The sequence below is a fragment of the Entamoeba invadens genome (genome assembly GCF_000330505.1).
Source record: "Entamoeba invadens IP1 unplaced genomic scaffold scaff_1105074725591, whole genome shotgun sequence".
NCBI lineage: Eukaryota > Evosea > Mastigamoebida > Endamoebidae > Entamoeba > Entamoeba invadens.
This window is the reverse complement of record NW_004191750.1, coordinates 430,812-451,854: the sequence shown is the minus strand read 5'-3', so window position 1 is coordinate 451,854 and position 21,043 is coordinate 430,812. Positions and strand designations below refer to the sequence as shown.

At 34.2% G+C, this 21,043-nt stretch overlaps 5 protein-coding genes across 5 annotated transcripts; all 5 read right to left on the bottom strand.

Annotated features, from left to right (window-relative positions):
* Positions 1-1,356: 1,356 nt before the first annotated feature.
* Positions 1,357-9,933, bottom strand: EIN_171920 (hypothetical protein; the record flags this gene model as incomplete). Its single annotated transcript, XM_004183895.1, has 1 exon — positions 1,357-9,933. The coding sequence occupies one exon, from the start codon at positions 9,931-9,933 to the stop codon at positions 1,357-1,359; it is 8,577 nt and encodes a 2,858-aa protein (XP_004183943.1).
* Positions 9,934-10,765: 832 nt separating this feature from the next.
* Positions 10,766-11,233, bottom strand: EIN_171910 (hypothetical protein; the record flags this gene model as incomplete). Its single annotated transcript, XM_004183894.1, has 1 exon — positions 10,766-11,233. One exon carries the CDS (start codon positions 11,231-11,233, stop codon positions 10,766-10,768), a length of 468 nt encoding a protein of 155 aa, XP_004183942.1.
* A 708-nt stretch (positions 11,234-11,941) lies between these two features.
* EIN_171900 (hypothetical protein) lies at positions 11,942-13,444 on the bottom strand (the record flags this gene model as incomplete). The annotated part of the gene is made up of 1 exon (XM_004183893.1): positions 11,942-13,444. The coding sequence occupies one exon, from the start codon at positions 13,442-13,444 to the stop codon at positions 11,942-11,944; it is 1,503 nt and encodes a 500-aa protein (XP_004183941.1).
* Positions 13,445-15,575: 2,131 nt separating this feature from the next.
* EIN_171890 (hypothetical protein) lies at positions 15,576-19,061 on the bottom strand (the record flags this gene model as incomplete). Its single annotated transcript, XM_004183892.1, has 3 exons — positions 15,576-17,917; positions 18,066-18,360; positions 18,465-19,061. The coding sequence occupies 3 exons, from the start codon at positions 19,059-19,061 to the stop codon at positions 15,576-15,578; spliced, it is 3,234 nt and encodes a 1,077-aa protein (XP_004183940.1).
* A 755-nt stretch (positions 19,062-19,816) lies between these two features.
* EIN_171880 (Cyst wall-specific glycoprotein Jacob family protein) lies at positions 19,817-20,431 on the bottom strand (the record flags this gene model as incomplete). The annotated part of the gene is made up of 1 exon (XM_004183891.1): positions 19,817-20,431. One exon carries the CDS (start codon positions 20,429-20,431, stop codon positions 19,817-19,819), a length of 615 nt encoding a protein of 204 aa, XP_004183939.1.
* Between the last annotated feature and the right edge of the window lie 612 nt (positions 20,432-21,043).

Sequence of the window (21,043 nt, the reverse complement as noted above, 5' to 3'; positions counted from 1 at the left end):
GGGGTATTCTCAAAGAAGACAAACCTTTTTTCTCCTCAATTCTTCCCACATAGTGAATTGCAACAGCGTGGCGGAATGTTGTCCCAGCATCCCACCCATCAGCTTCAGCTGAGGCTGGTCCTCGATGACCAAGGCGTTGATGAAGAACATCACAATTAAGATGTCTTTTACTCTCATCGTTTTTCTTTTTTAGTTTTACTTTTTTACAAAACCCAAAAATACCAAAAAAGCTGACAGGTTTCATTTTTGAGATGAAATCTCAAAAAACAAATGCCATAAAAAACGTACTAATCCGGGTTTTAGGCTTCCTAAAGGAAAATGGCTGACAGGTTAGTTCTGGTTGACAGGTTATTACCTCACCTGTAATATTTTGTCTTTTTATTGTTTAAATTGTGGCATTATTACCGTCTTTTTACATTTTTTATTTAGATTTCTGTTTTAGTTAAAAATTAAACTTCAAACAAAAAGAAATAACAAAACATATAACATATATTATATTTGCAAAAATGAGGGCAGTGTAAAAATTAATTTCCCTTGGCAATTGCATTTTGCAATTTTAAAATCAACAATACCAGTCAAAAGTGTCTCTTTTTTCATAATCAAAATAATAAGCATCTATTTTTTGTAAAGTAGAATGCGAAATTGTTTTTTATATTGCAAGTTAATTAAATTAAAATTATGTTTTAATCGACAAACAATTTAAATTCAAGAATATATTTTTAAATGAAGGACAAACCAGGTATCTATTCGTTGTTCCACAAATATACATTATTGACTGTAGTTATTTTATAATAAAATTATTATAACAACTAGAATTGTCTTTTTTATAAAATAGAAATAGGAAAAAAAGTATTTATAAATTTTATCAGTTCGTTTTTAGTTGGTATTTTCATAATGTGTATAGTTTAAATAGTATTAGAACAATTAAAAATATTGTTGTCAAAAACAAAGGTTGGGTATAAAAACCAAAAAATTTGTCATCTAATCGCCACAATGATGAAAAACAATGTTTGATTATCCATGATTTTTCGATACTTTTCTGAGTGGCCTACAACCATCAAAAGATTTACTTAATGATAATCGATTGCTTAGCTCTTAATGTTTTGTTTCTGTTATAAAAGCAAAGAGTAATAATATTTATAAAATCAGTCTATAATAATAATAATAATAACGATTCAATATATAAAAAAAAGAATAGTATAAATTGTTATTAAAATACAATGATTGGATCACGAAGAGTCTTATTGCTTTGAAACTGTAATGATGGATTCATCTTAGAGTTAAACACTAATTGAATATAAAGAGTTCGATGTCAAACGAGAGTTAAAACACCATAAATTATAGTTACCAAAATCCTTAGTTTGCAAGGGCAGCAGACTCCTCGATTCTTGTGTTGACTTTGTTACTGCCAACCTTCAGACACGCTACAAACTTTGTGAAGACTCTTTTAAACAATGTTGTGTTGCGCAAATAGTCGTCACCAATTTGGTTGAATGAATTGTATTTATCTATAGCTTGTTTCAAGATTGTCTTAAGTTCCATTAACTTCTTTTCTAAGTTGACGTAAAGCTCCAAGTCGTTTTCTTCTATCTCACCGCATAAGAATTGGTTACAGATCTCCACGATATTCCACTTATTCTCTCCCAAAATTTCAAGTAGCAACTTACTGAGCTCCTTTGTTGTATCGTCGCTGTTTGAAAATGTTTTGAGTTCTTCCAATTCCTCAATGTAGTATGTACATACCTCAATCGCTTTCTCGACCGGCTTCATCTTAATCACTTTGCTGTGCATCTTCTGGTCGACAAGTACTTTTCTATGTGACGATGGCAATTTCATTTCAGCTGTGATTATGACTCTATTCATCCCAATAAATGTGAGGGGGAGTTCCGACAGTTCAGTCTCGTTCTCTTCGACCAATTTTCTTGACAACGAAGACACATTCGACTTCGAAGAACTCCCATCTTTCTGTGTTTCATATTCTTGTTGGTACAACTCGTCGGTTTCAAAGACAAAAGTGTTCGACGGAGTCAGTTGGACGGGCATCTTTCGAAGTACTTTCCCATTGATCACTGGGAACACCTGTCTCACAATAGTCATCCTCTTCTTTTCATCACTTGATACACTGATTTTCTTCTCTCCTATAAACTCCGTAGTAAACTCCTTCTTAGAAAGCAAAGAGGAATACACAAAGTTGTGTTGATCGTCTTCAATGTCGCCGAGGGATACAAAGAAAAACGACTCAGATGATCTCTTCGACATGTCCGCACACACTTTCGACATAGTCGCATGCACTTCTTCAAGCATTTTATTGTTTCCCGTCCGAGAGTAATACGGCATCAAAAATTGGCACATTTGGTGCGCAAACCACGGTTCTCCTTTATGGAAGTCTTCTATTGCGCTCCACGCACTTTTTAATAGTGCGTCCAGCGTACAACACGAGTGGTTCGCTATTTTAGTGATTTCTGGCTTAATTAAAAAGTCTCCAAACAATTCCTCAACAACTTGCACGTCAAAGGCATCGATGTCTTCGTCTTCTTTAAATTCTTTGATGATGTTAAAGATATAGTACATACACACGACTTCACAATTCCCCGCAACAACATATCTGTTGATGTTCAAATTGATGTTCGACGACTGGTGCATCCACGTCAAAAACAGTTTAGGGTTGTTTTTGTATGTCTTTGCATTCTTCTCAAGTAAGTCGAGCCAGTTGTCCATATCTCTTTCAGTCTTATTTTGTTCGACACTCCAGAGTTCTTCTTGTTTGCTTAAAATGTCCTTCATCATATCAACGACGTTATGCAGTTCCTTCCCAAATTCATACGTCAAATATGCACTAAACTCAATCACTGAATTTAAGAGAAATTTCGAGCTCGTTGGATCTAAATAAAATCGCAATTTCTTTTCATCGAAAATTTGTCGTGGTGCCGTCGGTGTCATGTTCCGCATACTCTTCGACTCACACACACTCATACTTAACAGTGGCGTTTTCTTTGTTGATGTTGAGAGGGTAAGGGGTTGCTTAGCATTTGCCAGTGTCGACGAAGACATCGATGAAGTGATTTTGATCAGTTGTGACGATGGGGCCGCGTGTTGTGTCCCCGCACTATTTATATTACTTTCATACTCTTCTATCAGATTCTTCCACTTTTTGATACAAAAGCTTTTACTCTCAATAAATCGGACCACATTGATATCAACATCTTCTTTCAGTTTTTGTTCAATTTTCTCCATACACTTCTTGACTTCACTGTACACCTTCTCACTCTCTTTCTGTTCAAAACGAACGCATTTTTTATTCATTTCATCGACTAACTTCTTAAACGAGTTTTGTTCCTCACTTATTGATTTTATAGTCGCTTCTATCTCCCCATTGCGCGACTGACACTTATCAAGCCAATCCTTCAAATCATTCCCATCACTCACATCGACATCGTCAGTCATCGCAAACCATTTCTCGCCAATGACACTCTCCGTAATACTTCTGTCAATCCCACTCCCCCTTTCCATCACTAAATCAAAGCCTTTGATCCCTTCATTTTGATTTCTTGTTTTAATGTAATACTCCTGTTGCGTCTCTTCCAGTTTGCGCAGTTTCGTTTGACAGATAGAGACACACTCTTTCATCTCCTCATTAATCGTCGGTTTAAAGACATTTTCCATGCGCTGAATAAACTCTTTGAATATAAAATGCATCTCCGGGTGATTCTCAACACCCAAAAAGCGATGTTTGTTATTCAAGTAGATCCACGCCTTCTTCTCAAAAGAACAGATAAAGTACTTCTTCTGGGCTTCACTATACCCTTCCGCTATTTTCAGTTCGTTGTCGTTCTCTTCAAGTCGAATCAACAGGCCTTCCAAGATCTTTTTCACTTCACACGTCTTTTTCACGATCGTTTCAACAAACATAAAGACTGAATCCGACGAGGAAGTAAATTCAGTGATTTCCTTCGTTTGCGTATCGATGTTTGCGTTCGCCGTTTTGACTTCTTCGTCGAGACTCGACATTTTGATTAACAACGCCTGCAAGTCTCGATATTCAACATCACTCAAAGCAACTTGATTTCCCAAATCAGTGTATTTCGTCTTCACGTAACTTGCAATTGCCGAATTAAAGTCTTCATTTTCTTTCATTTTGATTCGATTGTGTATTTCATCATCTTTCAGTCGTTGCATCTCAGCAATTTGATATTCAATTTTCCCATACACCAATTTCAGTAATTTGCTCATCTCTTCCGTAGTGATTGGACACAAAGGATTGATCTCTCCAATTTCATCATTTTCCTTTTGGAACTGATTCATCAATTTCACGCCCTCTCCGTCTTCATCAAGTCGTTCGACAGATCCATCTTCAAGTGATACCAAATTCATTCGATTGATCCATTTCAGTAATTGCAGGGCTATTTTCTTCCCATTCTCACAGTGGACTCGCTTCCTTTCAAAAACCTTCTTTTTGTCGCTCACTTGTTGCATTGCGTTGTCCATTAACATGTGCAATTGATTGATCTCATCTTTGACATCTTCAACCAATTTTTTCGCTTTCTCCTGGATCTCTCCTTCAAATCGTTCGGTCACATACACGTCGAGTTTCCCTCCTATGACATCGGAATATGGAAGGTACTGTAACATCACATTAAAGATGTCTCCAAACATTTCGCTGTTGTTATTCGACAACTTCACCGGTATATTTAACACATCCTCCAAACAAAATTTCACCACTTTGATCCCACTTTTGATGTATCCCACAACATCATACAACATGCCAAACTCCTGTCCATTAAACAATTGTTGCGCACTATAAACGGCGTTCTCATTCACCATAGTATGCCGAATACCATCAACCATTTGTTTCGCAGTTTTATTCGACATCTCCGTTTGACTCTTAAATTCGTCATCGAGTCCAGAGAGGACTTTTTTGAATCGTGTCGGTTCCTTATCGTTCCAACTCGCGATAACTCCCGATATCGTCAATGCCATGAACGACGTCTTATTATAAAACATAAACTCCGTTTTCAGTAAACTGAAGAGGAGTTGGACGGCAAGAGTGCTCACCATTTTTTCCTTTTCGTTGACCATATCCATTAACGCAGTTAAGACGATCTCAGTGATCTTCTCCGAGTTTTCCATGACCTCTGGAAATTTCACAATGGTGTTAAACATGAAATCAAACTTGTCACTTGCAATGACTCCATTAATTCGAATACGGAGTAACATCGTGTCATAGATCTCTTTCAAACTGTTCTCTATCTCATCGCCAACAATACTTCGCGTCGCCAGAAGTCGCATAACTACATCAATAACGACTTTTAATGCACTTCTTAAGTAAAACGTGTGTAAAATAGCCATCAAATAACTCTCACTATCAACTTCCTCTGCCGATCGATCCATTTCAGAAGTCGTATTTTCCGAGTCGTTAAAAGAGTCAAAGTCTTTCTTCTTCTTTTTATTCTCAATCGAGACCATTTCTACCATTTTAGTTGTAGTGTTTGCAACACCATCAACTATTTTCCCACACGCATTCACGACCATATTCTTCAATCCAAAAATCCCATTTTTAAGGGTCCCCGTGCCCATCCCACTCGATGAAAGGCGTCGAGAACGCTCTTTAGGTTTCTTCTTCTCCTTTTCCTTCCCTTCCTTTTCTTCAACTTGTTCCGTCTCAGAAAGAACAAGGGGTGGTGTAGTGTCTCGACTCAAATGTGGCGTTCGTTGTCGTTTCTTTTCCTTCTTTTCCTCGCCATTTCCATCACTCTTTCTTGAAAATACCGGTTCAGGCTTATCCAGTGGAGTGACTTTAGGGCTTTGTGCTTGCGGCGTATTTTCAATCTCTTCATTTTGCGTTGGCGTTTTATTGATAGACGTTCGTTTCGACGACTTTGGTGATTTGGGGGACTTCACCTTGTCTTCTTGTGGCTTTGGTTCGGGTTCACTGATTTTCAAATTGAGTGTTGAAGGGGACACCGACGACTTTGATGACATCTTTGAAGGCTTTTCAGCCGCGTCAGAGTTTGATCTTGCCGGTAAATTCAGTGACATATTCATTTCATTTTGTTTCACACGTGGACTTCTCACTTTATCAATAAGGTCTTGCATTGCTTTATCTGAATTTACAGAATACCTAGGCGTCATCTTTGGTCGGTGGTTGACTGGTTGGTCTACAGTAGTTAACGTTTCTCTTCTGTTTATTAAAGATCTGTCAAACTCAATTTCCTTTGTTTCAACTTCAATCTGTTTCAGTCTTGATTCCAACAGTGGGATCTCCGCATCGAAGTTCACAATATCCTTTGTGATCAATTCAATGAGATTCAACCGCGCCTCGTCATACTCCACATTCACATTAAACTTCTTTAAAATAGGAAGTGAAGAGATTGTGAGTGCTTGTCTCAAGTGGAAGAGTAGCCCACAAATTCGTTCCGATGTTTCCTTTGTGCAGAAATTTGTCAGTGTAGTTTTGTTGATGTTCTTTAGCACCCAAATCAATGTCGAGTAAAACACTTTCCATATATAAATCTCATTCAATTCCTTCTCAGAGATCATCATTTGCTTCTTCTGAATCATTTTTGTCACAAACGGAGTGATTCTCTCAAAGTAATTTTTCTCGTCTATTGCATACCACACTATAGGAAAGAGCATCACTGCTATATTCTCTTTCTTGTCTTGATAAAACTTATAAGTGTCATATTTCTCCACTAACGAGCCGATAGAATACACCGCCATTTTTGTTAAAACGTCCTTCAAATTGATGTCTTTGCTCTCAATTCGCAAGTCAGTCCCACTCACATCTTTGACCAATATCTTCATAAATTGCCGTATCAAAATCCCATGGAAAAAGTGTTGATTTCGCATGATATCTGGCAGCTCTGTGGTGTCCTCAAACTCCAACCTCTTTGGGCAATCCTTTTGGAATAAGAAGTCGAAATCTCTCAATATCGCCAAGAAGTCAAATCTTAGTAAATACGGCAGATTCACCACCTTCCGTTTGATATCGCTTTTGTCGCTCTTCTCGACCTTTTCATTTTTAATTGGTTTGTCGCTAATCGGTAGAATAGCAAGTGCAAGTTGGTTCATGTAGTTCTCGATCATCTCCGCTATCTTTCCAATCCGCCACCAGTACAACATCGATCGGAAGAACTTCGCAAAATAGTAATTGGCGTGTATTAACCCGCACATAAACTGACTCACATCCGTCGAGAACAAGATGACTAAATTCGCAAAGTTCTCAACTAACTCCGTTAAAATGGTGTTCTCAAAGTACTCCACATTTTTGTCGACAAAGTTTTTCTGTCGTTTCATCTTGTCAAACGCAAGACACACAAACACTATAATACACTTCTCCGCTATTTCAAGGTAAAACCACATATGATCTAAAATCACTTGCATACTCTTCACTTTAATTCGAGACAACGCAACATTCACTATCGATAATATGGTCGACGCAAACACAAGGGGCTCTGTGAGACATGGATTGAATGAGGAGATATACCTCTGCAGCAACTGATTTCGTGTCATCGGGTATTCAACAGGGCACAACTTCCCAATTAATGTCACAAGCATATTCACGTGATCAAAAAAGACTATTTCATTCTTTTTAGCGTCTTGTGGCGTTCGATTCAAATTCACCATCTTCAGAAATTCAGTGTCGAGAATCGCTTGGAAGTACTCCGTGAGAAGTTGTGTTGGGAGGTTCTCGAGATGTTTCAGCCCGACCTGATCATTCGGAGTGAAGTAATCAAATAAACACGACGAAGATGGGTATCCTGTTGCCAACGACGTGATTGACAGTTTCAAAGAAGGTCCTCTATCGGCCACGTCCAGTGTTGAAAGTTCTTTCAGTGAAGGTTCGGAGTTCGCCAATTTCACAGTGACTGTTCTATCAAAAATTGGTGTTTTCGACTCGTACAATGGCAAAGTGGCGTATCGTTTTCTATCTCTTGAAGACAACGAGTTGTTCCCAAACTCTTCGATGGTGAATACAAGAGTGGTAGTGAAGCTAATTGGTGTGGGAAGCTTCACTTTGATTTCGTCATACATCTTTACTGTTTTTTGAATGACATACGTTTGACTCGTGAAGTTCTCATTCATCTTCCCGTCCATCAAAAGAGGGTGAAACGCAAGAAACGTGTCTTTTGGTTGATCCGTATCAATTAAATGGACACTCACATAGAAAATGCCGTCCTTCTTGTCTTTCCCCAAATTTGCTTCTTTCAAGTTGATGATCAATGTGTCGTAGAACATGTTAGTAAAGCAGCACGTAACACTTCTTCTCCCAATATTCTCCAACGCAAATATATCTCCTTGGACCTTTTCATCCAAGTTTTGTTTCGTTCGACAACAGTCATATTGGTTGAAGGAGTCCAAAAAGTGGTCTTCCAATTGAAGTGCTTGAACAGTGAATTTGCCTATTATCACTTCCTTATTAAAGATATTGATGTCCTTCTTCTTTTCATAACTTGTGTTGTCCCAGTCTTCGACATTAAATAACGTCCCAGAGTAATTGAAACACATCTGTTCATCATTCGGAGTGTTCTTTTCAGTCTTACTATCCACATTCTGACCACGTTCTTCTTTCTCAACGGGTGGTAATTCAGTCGTTCCTGCTCTTTCAATCGCTTCAATGTCAAGCGGATTCACTTTTTGAGGCCCTTTTGAAGACATCCCCAACCCATGCTTGTCACTCACTTGATGAATTTCGGCGTTTTCTATTTTTGGAATTTCAAGTTTCTGGTGCTCGTCGCACGTCTCAAATTTGCTTCGTTTCTTCTCAAGCTCCCCAGTCCCACAAAACAACACAAAAGGATGTTCGATATCACCCGATTTGCTCTTAGTCGCCATAACAGTCGACGACGACTTCGTCACCTTCGGTTGTTTCGCCGTCTTCTGTGAAGTCGACTTCCTCGTATCAAAAGTCTTCTGGCTCTTTTTTGCAAGTGCTTCTTCAGTATCGAGCGCCACCTTCATCACAACGTACAGATTTTCCATCACCTTCTTCGTAGTTTCAAATACAATGAAAGAGTCTTTGGCAACTCCTTTAGTCACAATGACTCCCGTTGTATCAGTCATCTTTTGATTTGTGGTTTTATCGACAAAGAAGAACTGCACAAGCATCTTGTCGAAGTTGTTGTCGTTCTCCATTGTTATGCTCTCCATTTTAATTGCAAATTTGGTTAATGTGTTGTTCTTATCTTTGATACTAATCGGTTTAAATTCAAAGCTCTCGTCGGGTGAGAGAAATTCAAAGAGGGATTTGTCTTTGATATTATTCGAGCAATTTGTAGTGTCTTCAGACACTGGAGTTAAGTGTAGATACTCTTGTTTAAGTGAAACGTTATTCTTCAAAATGTTCTCCGAAGCCTTCGAGTAGTTATGCATCTCTGCAAATTTGTCTGACCCAAAATATGGGCTTGGGAGTGTTGAAGTGTGATCACAACAAATGTTAAACGCTGTTGTAGTTGACCCATCGGAAAATGGTTTCGACACGGCAGATTGAAATGAAAATGCTGGTATCACAGCACCTTTAGGTAATACTAGAAATTGCTTTGGTTGTGTTTTTAATACCTTTTTCTTATCTTCGTTGTACCTTTGGTCGTATTCTTTTTCTTGTTTGTAAAACCCCCAGTCCTCAGTTTTCACTTCTCCGTATTCTTTAATCAACTCGTCTTTTTTACTCTCAAGAAATTTGTCCGCATTAAGAAAGTCGTCGCGATGCAAATGAGTCTTGTCAGACCCTTTTGTCGTCTTCCGGATGTTCTCACTAATGATCTCCTTCACCTTTGCGTCGGGCATGTCGACGTGATATTCATTGCGAATGTACTGTTGAAGTTGATAAGAGTCCAGACACCCAAAGTTTTCGTGGTCGTATTTCTGATAGATGTAGTCGACGTCCTTGGCGTCTTTCTTCTTTTTCGTGGCTGGAACTTTCACCGGCTCACTCATGATAAGTTCTGAATTTTTAGTTTTTTTTCTATATTATTTAAGCATTAAAACAGTTTGAAGACTAAACTTGATATTTGAAAAAAAGAATAATACAGTTTAGACATAGAAATCGAGTAATTTATCATTCTTTTATTTAATTATTTACTAATGGAAGTATATAACAACTACTATGTTTGAAATTGGTTCATATGATATATTGATAATATTATATAACATTATAACAAAAAAATAATATTTATTTAGTGTGTGTTTAAATCAAAAATGTTTTTATATTTGAAAAGTGGTTCACTTTTTGTAGTTCTTTTTTTCTTTCCTTTTAAATTATTGTTTTATATAATTAAAAAAAAATGATGTGTAATTGTATTAATTATTAATTGTTAATTTATTATTAATTTTAATACTAATAAACTTTCGTTTTTTATTTTTTTGAGTGTGTTGTTTTTAAAATACATTGGCTATTTTTTTTGTTATTTTATACTAAAAATATTAAAAAAGAACAATAATTTTTGTTATTACCTTTTTATTATAATGTAATTATTTATTTATTTATAATTTTACTTAACAAAGGGTTACTATTTGAATGATTTTTACTTATTATTTCAAGTAAGAATAACTGAACAAAAAAACCAATAACACAAAATTAATTTAAAAACAATTTTGTGTTTTTTGATCTGTTTTTTGAATGTTAAATTTTAACAGTTAAAATATGATAAAAAAGAAAACAAAAAATAGAAATTTAAAAAGTACCTATTTCAAAAATAGAGTAACTTACCTGTTTTGTCTTCAATTGTCAATTAAAAAAATGAAAAGAATAAAAAGTCTATGATTGTGTTTAGTTCAAAACAGCGTCAAGAGCCTTTTTCACCGCTTTAGTTACAGCCTTCTTTGGAGCTTTCATCATCTTCACCTTTTCCAAAAGAGAGTCGACTTGGTTGAATCTGACATCAAGCTTAAGTTCTCGAATAATCTTGGACTTAAAGTCTTCGGGGAAGTTGCTTAATATTTCTTTCATAGCCGAGAGAACGTTACTTCTTTTTTGATCAAAAGTAGCCAATTGTTCTTCCATCATTCTCATCTTAGCTGCAATTTCAGCTTTAGCAGAAGGAATAGTGTTTTCGAAATCGAGTTTAGCGTTGTCAAGAACGTTGTGAATATGTCTGGCTTGATTGTCTAATTCTTCAACAGTTGAATCCAAAAGTGACAAATGTTGTTTGGCTTTGTATACTTCTTGGACCCACCCACCATTGGCTGTAACATCACCGAGCGCAAAAGAAAGAAAACATAACATCACTGCTAACATCTTTTGTATAATAATGTTTGTTCATTTCGAGTTTCTCCTTTATCAACACCAGCCCTCACTTATTTCATCCATATTGAATCTTCGTTACCTTTTTGTTTGTTGTTTACAATTAACAAATTGTGAAATTCCCTTAATTCCCGTACTTTTGTACCAAACACATGTTAATTTCATCATAAAAATGATTCATAATTGTAAAATGTTTCTTCAAGAAATTGTCACAAATTATAACCCAGCACTATTTTCTTGTTTGAAAAGTCTTATCAGGACATGTTAATCCTAAAAATCGGGGTGTCTAGAGTTGAAGGAAATTTGAGAGTTATTAACAAAATTTTTTTTTGGCCAAGAATGTGAGTTTCCTCAAAAGTGAACACAAAGAAACAAGAAGTTAATTAAAAAATTAATTGTCCTCGCAACATTATCAACACAAACATTCTTTTTATTCTTCTGGTTGACCATTTTCACACTCAACTTAAGTTTTTGAATTATATATGACCAATATTAAAAAACGAAAAGTATACCAAATAATGTAATCATCAAAAACAGTATGTCATTTAAAATAGATTTAAACATATCTTTACTTCATTTGGTGTTTTTTATCTTTAATAATATGGAAATGATTATTTGCTCAAATAAAACAATAATATTTATTGTAAGTTTAATTAAAATATAGGTGATCGACTTTTCAGTCAACTATATGATCATAATCTGTTACAAGCCGAGGAGTATAAAGAAAACAAAGATTGTTATGAACAAGTTTACTGTTCCACTTCTCAGATTATTGTTAACTTCATGAATACACATCCCTCCAGTTGTACATACAAAACCAACTCTGCATGTACCACAAGCAGGTCGGCAATTATCACTCCATACGTTTGTGCCTTGAACATATGATTCATTTGTAATTTGACATTCGGTGTTGTAACAGTCCCATGATTTGTGGTCACATAAATACTGATTGTCAGACAAACTTGAACGGGATAATACGGCTTTTTTCAGCGTCACGGAAGTGCCATCCTTTACAAATAATTTGATGGAACAACCATTAGAAAATGATCTTCTTTCTGGTTTAAAAAAGATTTGAACGGTCACTGCCTTGCCTTTTATGAAATATTTACTTTTCAAATTATCATCAACAGAAGTGAATGAATCATTTGAAAGGGAAAAAAAGTCTGTTTTAAAAACCATATTAGCATTAATAAATTCGAGTTGTGTTGTGTCATCCACTTCTAATTCAATAGTCATTTTTGTGAAATCTTGGTCAAACATCATTTCAGTGACATACAAGAAAGCTATTGATACATATCCTTTTCCATTAACAACATCAGTTTGTTGAAATTGAATTCCTTTTGGTGTTCTTGTTTTTTCTACTAAATTACTATTGTAGTCGGGTTGAAGGATGTGCCACTTTAAGAAATAAGCAATATCATTTGATTGTGATGGTAAAAACACATTAGTGTCTACAACATAATAACAATTTTTGGCTCTAATTGCAGGGAATCTGAAATTAAACTCAAACGTATCTGCGTCGTTTAAGTTGATGTTGTTTAATACCAACTTGTTTTTATCGAATGATATGAGTCTGAGTGAGTACTTTCCTTTGAAATTTGTTATTTCGAATTTGCCATCTTCTTTTAAGTAAAACATTTCATCTACTTCTGGTGAATACACTCTAATTTGGTTAAGAACTTGGTTACAATTGATAATTTGAATTATTGTACTTTTTTCCTTCCTTTCGATAACGATAAGTGATGGGTTCATTCCTTGGTCTAAATCTGTCGGTGAAAAAGTAAGTTGAGTAACAAAGTTGTTAGTTGCCTTTGTTTTGGGAGAGAGTTGATTGTATATCTGAGCATTCACGGCAAGTAGTTTTCCTTCCAAGTCTTCGGTGATACCAGCTTTGGTAATGTTCATGGATCCTGCTATCATACAAATAACTTGTTTCTGGTAAGGACCAACTAGTTGTAAAAATTCACCACACCGGCTAACCTTTTCCCCACCTTTAGACATATACATGTATTTTTCGTTGACATAACAAAGTGCTTTCAAATTAATTCCTCTGACCATCTTCTGATCTGGGATGTCTTTGTAACAATCAAATCTGTTGTCAATTGTAATAGCCTGATCTTCGTAGTTAAAAACAATAAAATCGTTGATACAAATAGACTTTTGAGAGTCTGCAAGTGATGAGATAACAAATAAGAGCAAGAGCATTTGAAATTAACAAAATTGGTGGGTTTATATAGTTGGAATAACCTTGAGACACCATTGGGAGTAAAACCGGTACAATAGAATAAAATGGGGTTGAAAATGAATTGGTTTTTGGTGCGACAAATTCATTCTGTTTTTACAATTAGAATTCAGTCAACAAAGGGTCATAATCAGTTAGCGAGCGATTTTTTTGCCTCGGAATGACTTCTTATTAATACCATAATAAATTTTTGGGTGGCCTTCAAAAAACACAGTGGAATTCAAAATAGGGGGTATATATAAAAAACCAAGAAATTATACAATTAATAGGAAAATTAAACATGAATCATTTTGGACATTTAAGTAGTAAAACTTTTGGATTTTGACTCTTAGAAAACCAAACTATTGAAAACAAAAAGAAGTGGCAAATTAAAAATAATGGTTATCAGTTTTGGAAAGTTGTGAGAAGTTACAAAGAAAAAAGAAAAAAAAACAAAAAGTGGTAAAAAAATAGTGGAGTTGGATTTGATTAAAATGATAGTTTACTGTAAAATTCACAAAAATTATAATATTATTTCGCAAGTTAATTATAATTTTTTTTAACAACAAAGAATTGGTTTGAATTGGACACTCGACAGGAAGCTTCTTTCTATTTTTATAATAATATATAACATTATTTATTATTATATAACAAAACATGTGAAAAAGTGATATTGAAACTTATATCAAATAGTTTAAATGCTATAATAAATTAGTTATGAATGCTAATTTACATTTATTTTATTTATTTACCTAATCATTATATTGAAAACAAAACAAATATCATTTTTATATTATAACAAATTAAATGTATGGTTGTATTTAAAAGAGTTTAGCACTTAATTACAAAATACCAAAAATACAAGTTATAATTAAAAATCTAGAAATCAAATATAATAAATTAGTATAAAAATCATTAAAAAATTATTAATAATTATAATTGTCTCCAAACAAAGATATTTTGCAGTAAGTAATAACTGTCCTTCTTTTGTGCCTTTTTTAAACATAGAATTACCAAAAAAAAAGTCTGATATATTGCACAGAAATGGGAAAATACTATCAATAATTGTTTTGACGGTTAGAGAATAATACCTGACAACAAAAACCATCAAATAATAAACCACACTTTCTAAAAATATAGTTAAATTAACTTTAAATAATAGTTTGTTTTTTACCAAAAAAAAATTGTTTAACAAGACTTTTAAAAATAATTTGATTAATTTACAGTTCAAAAATTCCGAACTACAAAAAAATTATAAAACAACTAAAATTAAATTAATAATGATCAATTCTATAATTTTAATATTAAATTGGTTTAGTTAATTAGTATTATTTTGTATGGTTCTATTTTTAATCAAAAAAACCAGTACCTTCAAACCTGCTGATAAAAAGTTTTTAGCAAGTTAACGGCAAAAACAAACAATGATCCAATTACATTATAGAATTAAATAATGGAAGTGGAATTGAGTTTTCGAAGATGCCTCGATTTTTCCAAAACACATAAAAAAACGATTAATTAAAAATAAATAAGTAACAAACTCTCAAAAATTTTCATAAAGCCATCATTTATAATTAAATTAACTTTTTGACCTGTTATAATAAAAAAAAAGACATTTTGTTATATTTTAAACGTCAAAAATATAATTGAGTTAATTATAAATAGTTTATAATAAAATATTTGCCTTTATTTTGTTAGTTATTACTATTATTATTTTTTTTATTACGGAAAATGATTATCATTATTAATTCTTATTATTATTCACTTATTAAAAACTATTATTTTTTATATTTATTATTATTTTATTTATTAATTAATTATACTTTTATACTAATAAAGTATTAATATATATTAATAATTATATTATAATATAAACAAAAAAATAATAATATTTTTATCAAATAATTTAGTAAAAATGACAATTGAAATTAATAGTTAAAAAAAGTAATAATTAAAACGAATAAAACTATCTTTGAGAGAGAATATTTATAATTCAAATACTATAATTTGTAATAATTAATAATGATTTCTTTTCTTATTGAAAATACTAATCTAATAGATTCGACAACAATTAAAAATTCAATGAATGTAACCAAGATACGTGGATAATACAACTTATCAATCAAAGCCAAAAAGAGTAACGCCGCCGTCTGTAGTTGTGACTGCGGTTTCAAATCCGAAGTGAGAAATCGCCATATTGATCACTGGATTAATTCTATGACCAAAGAACCCGTCATAATATTTAATTTCTTGTATAAGTCGTGCTGTCTCGCTATTATATGTTCGAATAAATTGCTCACTACTACCAACAACAAAGTATGAAGCAGATGAATGTGCAACCAAACTTGTTAAACGGGGGACCTCGACTGTTCTCAACTGACTTGTTCTCATATCAATGAGTGCAGCAATTGACTTATCATTTCCTCTCGCAACAGCCCCAGCAATCACAATATTTCCTGATGTAGGTCTTGAAGCGCCTATAACTGGTGAATGTGAAATTTTCCAAGTCTTAACTTCTCTTTCTTGTGGTTGACACCGCATATCGAATAAAGTGACTTTGCCATTAACACTCCCAACAACAAACATATGATCTGTAAACTCATTGTATTCATTCACACATGTCACTGAAGACTTCATCCGGATGTTTCCTTCCAATTCCTCTTTATATAAGTCCCATATTCGAATCATGCTATTCCCCGCGGTGAGTAATTTGGTATCCCCAAGACTCACTACTTTGCACCCAATGTCTGGTAGACACTCCTCCATCACTCCTTTGAACCCCGAGACTAACACATTCGACCCATTGTTATCCCAATCTCGCCAAATACGAACACTTCCATCGGAACTTCCCGTGACTAATAAAGGAATATCAGTGCGATTGATCCACGCAAGACCAGTCACGTTAATGTCATTACGATTTGTATTGTTCCAGATATTGACGACGCTCTCATCACTGGTGTCATACACTTTAATTGTCGATCCTTTGTTCCCAGCAACAACTAACAAAGGAAGAGTGGGGTGGAAGAGCATTGTACGTGGGTTAAAAGAGCTGTCCTCTTCATTCCCAAGACGGCCCACTTGCTTCAATCGATGCACCTCAAATTCAGACCCAATTAATGTGAACTGTGTCCGCATTTCTAAGTACTGTCGGCGGTACCACATCGTCTTAGATGATATCTCAACTTGCTTATTTAACAGTGGTTGCGATAACTCATACACCCGAGCTTCATATAATCTGACTGTGATGTTCGTTAATTGCGCAATTTTCCTTTTGGGAGACACAGACCGCAGCTGCTCATCCTTCATAGAATACACTTCTAAAATCCCATTCAAGATCTCGGCCGCATTGCACACGTCCATGTCGGGGTCTTGTAAACACCGCTCTACTGTTTGTTGGAAGATGTCAAAGTCATTTGCAGAGCCAACAAGTACTTTAGCAAGGCGCTGATATAACACCAACAAATGCTCTCGTACACGAGGACACGCGTCGTGGACGACAACAGCGACATTCAACACAACTACCTTCGGGAACTCTCCCAAGTCTGCAATTGGCTCACTAAATAGGGTTGTCAAACAATTCAGCAGACTGACTCGAACACGGGGTGATGGGTCCATTAGCATCTTAATAGCACAATCGGTGACACCTTTTTTGAATGCGCGTATCTTGATCTCAACACACCCTTCCCAGAGCTTACTTAGACATAATAGAGCCCACGACCGCACTTCAACGTTCTCACTGTTCATGTAGAACGTGATGATAGACAAGATGTCTTGTTGGATGAGTGTTGTTTTGACTGGGGTGTTGTCTTCGAGTAATGTAGATAACACAAAGAAGCAGTACTCGTTGGTGTTTGAATTGATATTGCCTTGGTTGTTCCTCAATATGTTCAAGAAGTAGAGCTGGTGATTCTCTCGTATCAAGTTCTGATGGAACGTCTTCTTCTCGTCGACTACGAGAATCTTCATCCAACAGAAGACTAAAAATTCAAAGTAATCAACGGAGGTCGTCGAACTTAATAACTTCAGAATATAAGGGAAGATCCCAACTTCAAGTGCTTGGTCACAAGCCCATGGCCCTAAATCTAAGAATCGACAAAGGAGTTTGAGGGCTCGTTCTCTGAGTGTTTGTGACAAGAGAACTTGTAACAAAATAGGAAGTTGCTCTGCTGTGCAATTAACGATGGAATCGGACTGGAGCCACACTTCAAACGCGACTAATTGCTCTTCAAAAAAGGAAGACGTCGAATCGTTGAAACTGCTGCAATGGTTGTTGATTTGTAACAAACAAAGTTCAAGCGCGCGATCCCAAACAACCCATAAATAGTGATTGGAAGCATCGGGCAATTGTGGGTATGATATCGGTTTGCACTTCAAAGACTGCATCACACGCTGCGCCAAAAAGAAGTTTCTGTACAAAGATGCAATTAACAAGTCCTGTCTAAACAACTTGTAAAATAAAGCTATAAGTTACTATTGTGTTTGTTACAAACCAACGTGCAACGGTGCTTGTACACAGCAGTGGACTGTAACATTCGCAAAAATTGAAATAGTTTATTTATAATTGTTATATTAATAACGTATAGTAAAATACAATTCAGAACAACAAACACCGAGGGAGGACATTCCACGCGATGGAGTCGGTGACGGCGGTGAAAATCCAGTTCAACTCTCCGAGAGGAGTTCTTCTATTGTTGAGAACACCTGGAATTCTGTCGATGATTTGTGGGTCCCAATTCATTAACAGTGAATTTTGGATATAAAAGAGCACTGCGACTCTGAGTGGAGTTGTGAGACACGATGTAAACAAGTCTGCTGGATAAAAGGGATTAGTTGGCAGCATTTCGTCGTCTTGGCACGATGCCAAGAACATGAATTGGTCTGTGTTTTTCTTTGATTTTTTTTGCTATAAGTTATAATACAATTATAAATAAATATTGATATAGTATAAATATAATATTAATATAAATATAGTACAGAGTGTTGATATGGAAATCAATAGGAACAAACTTTGCTTTGTGAATACTTCTTACACCACGTGATAATCCTCCCTGCACAATTACAATCGAAAATGTAAATACTTGGTGCGCCGAGTGTTTGTAACAACTCATAAATTTGTAAAGGGATGTATTGAGTGAACTCTTTATCGAAGAACCAAATCTCGCCATTCAGAGTCGGGAGAGGAACGCCATGTCCATTATAATGAAAGAGAATTCGATCTGAATCTGCCATTCGTCGAAAGGTCAAACACAGTCTTCTGACGTCTTCATATGTTGGATCACAACAAGGTTCTATTTTCGACCCATTTTGCCATGACCGGTATTGGTCAGAAAGATTGGCCGCTATGTCATACACCAACTTCCGATTTGTCTTCCCAGCAGTCTCTGTCCAACACTCTTTGGAAGCCGCATCCTTCTGTCGGACTTGATCGGGAGACTCCGTCCCGATGTTAAGGCACAACGCCAATATCAAGTGAATCGTTTTGACTCGCTTTGTGTTGATGCCGATAGTCTCGTCATAGAAAAAAGAGCGTTGCGGAAGGGGAAGACTGTAACACGTATTTTCATATACAATTTTGATGTCCTCTTGGGGACTTTGCGCAGTCATTGGTACGTTTTTCAATTGGAGTTCATCGGCTTTGGTTTTTTTTTCAGCGGAGAATGACCAGATAAATATCTTTTAAACAAGTTTTTTATGACGTGGATGTGTATTTGGATGAATGAGAAAGAACTTGAAAAAAAACAACAATACAACTAAAAGCTAATCAAAGAGAAAAATGTGTGGGAATAGTTAATTATTTAATATTGGAAAAACTATTCTTATAAGTTAAAAAAGTTAATTAGAATTTGATAAACTAATATAGTTCATTAACTGTTGTTATAAAAATATTATTAATTAAATTAAATATTATTATCATGAAATAGTATGAAATATATTAGTTGATTAATTAAAATTAATTATAATATATAGTAAAAAGAAAAGGTTATTAGATAAAGATATAATGAAATTATAGTAAATTAGATAAAATGATTTTTATAATTATTTTTTGTTTTTTTTAATTATATTTTAATTCTTATAATAAATTGATTAAATTACAAATATAACAATTCATTTTTCAAAAAAAACAAATATGTTTTTTAATAGAAAAACAAATTATAATTTACTAATATCAGTTTTTAATTCAAATATACTAATTTTTTAATCTAAAACAATAAGTATAACAACCATTTAATAATAATTTATGTTATTGATATAATATATATATATAATCAATAATTTAATAATAAATCTTTATTATTTATATTAGATATATGTTATAATTAGTAAACTAAACCATAATAACGATCAAAAGTGAATTACCATTAGATGGTAACACAAGGACTTTGAGTGAATGGCATCAAAATTGCACCAGAACACTTTGCCCCAGTTGGGCAATTCATGAAACCTTTATACCCACTTGAGCACATATAAAATTGATTATTGTGGAGTCCATCATTGACACACATAAAACCATCAGCTATGCAAATGTCAGTGTTCTCCACTTTTTTGGGGTCTTCAACACATGGGTTCTCAGTGTCAGGAACTTTATAGTCATATCCACAAGAATAATTAGTTGGGCAATTCAAGTAATTTGAATATGTACTAGAGCACATAAGAAATTGTTTTTCGTGGTTCCCATCATGGATACAGAAGAGCCCTTCACTTACACAAGGAATTGAATCCGTTTTGGTTTCACTTTTCTTTACACTAACAGGGACACATGGGTTCTCAGTGTCTGGGATTCTACCTTGATACCCACAAACGGTGTTTCTTGGGCATTTCAAGTATCCATTGAATCGTTCAGTGCAAAGATAAAAGTAATTTGAATGATACCCATCGTTCACACAAAACATGCCAGGTTCAGTGCAATTAACTGTCTTGAGTGTGTGTACATCATCAGAGAGAGTGACTGTAACTAATATAAATAACGCGAACATTTGATGGTATAATTTAGTGTGTGCTGATTTTATATAATACACAGTATTCTTATCTCCGAGTGGTTTTATCTTTTTTTCATTACTTCTTTTTTTTTAATACCAAAATGCAAAAACTCCGATTTTTTGGAAAGTGATATGTTACTTATTATAAAAACATTTCATAATATATTCCCAATAATTACACCAATTAATTAAAATTGATGGATTAAAAATAATTAAAAAAACAAGTTTTATCCTTTCCAAACTTCTATGGAAGTTTTTTGTAAACTCTTTCGTAAAAATTGTTGGATTTTTTCGTAAGTTGTGACGGTGGTTCGTTTTAAAAACCAAAACAATCAACACAAATAGATCTGACCAAATTATTTGTTTTTTCAAAAACATTGGTTTAAATAAATTATGACTTTTTTATTTCTAAATAATATTTTGTACTAGTAACTATAGTACATTTTTTAAATTTTAGAATGATATTTCAAATTATTTCATTATATTTTAGAATTAAAACTTTTAATAAACATATTTATAACAAAATTAAAAAAAATTGTCAAATAAATTATTTTTAATTATTTTTTATTTTTAAAAATGTTCGAATTGTAATAGTTTTGAACAAAATGA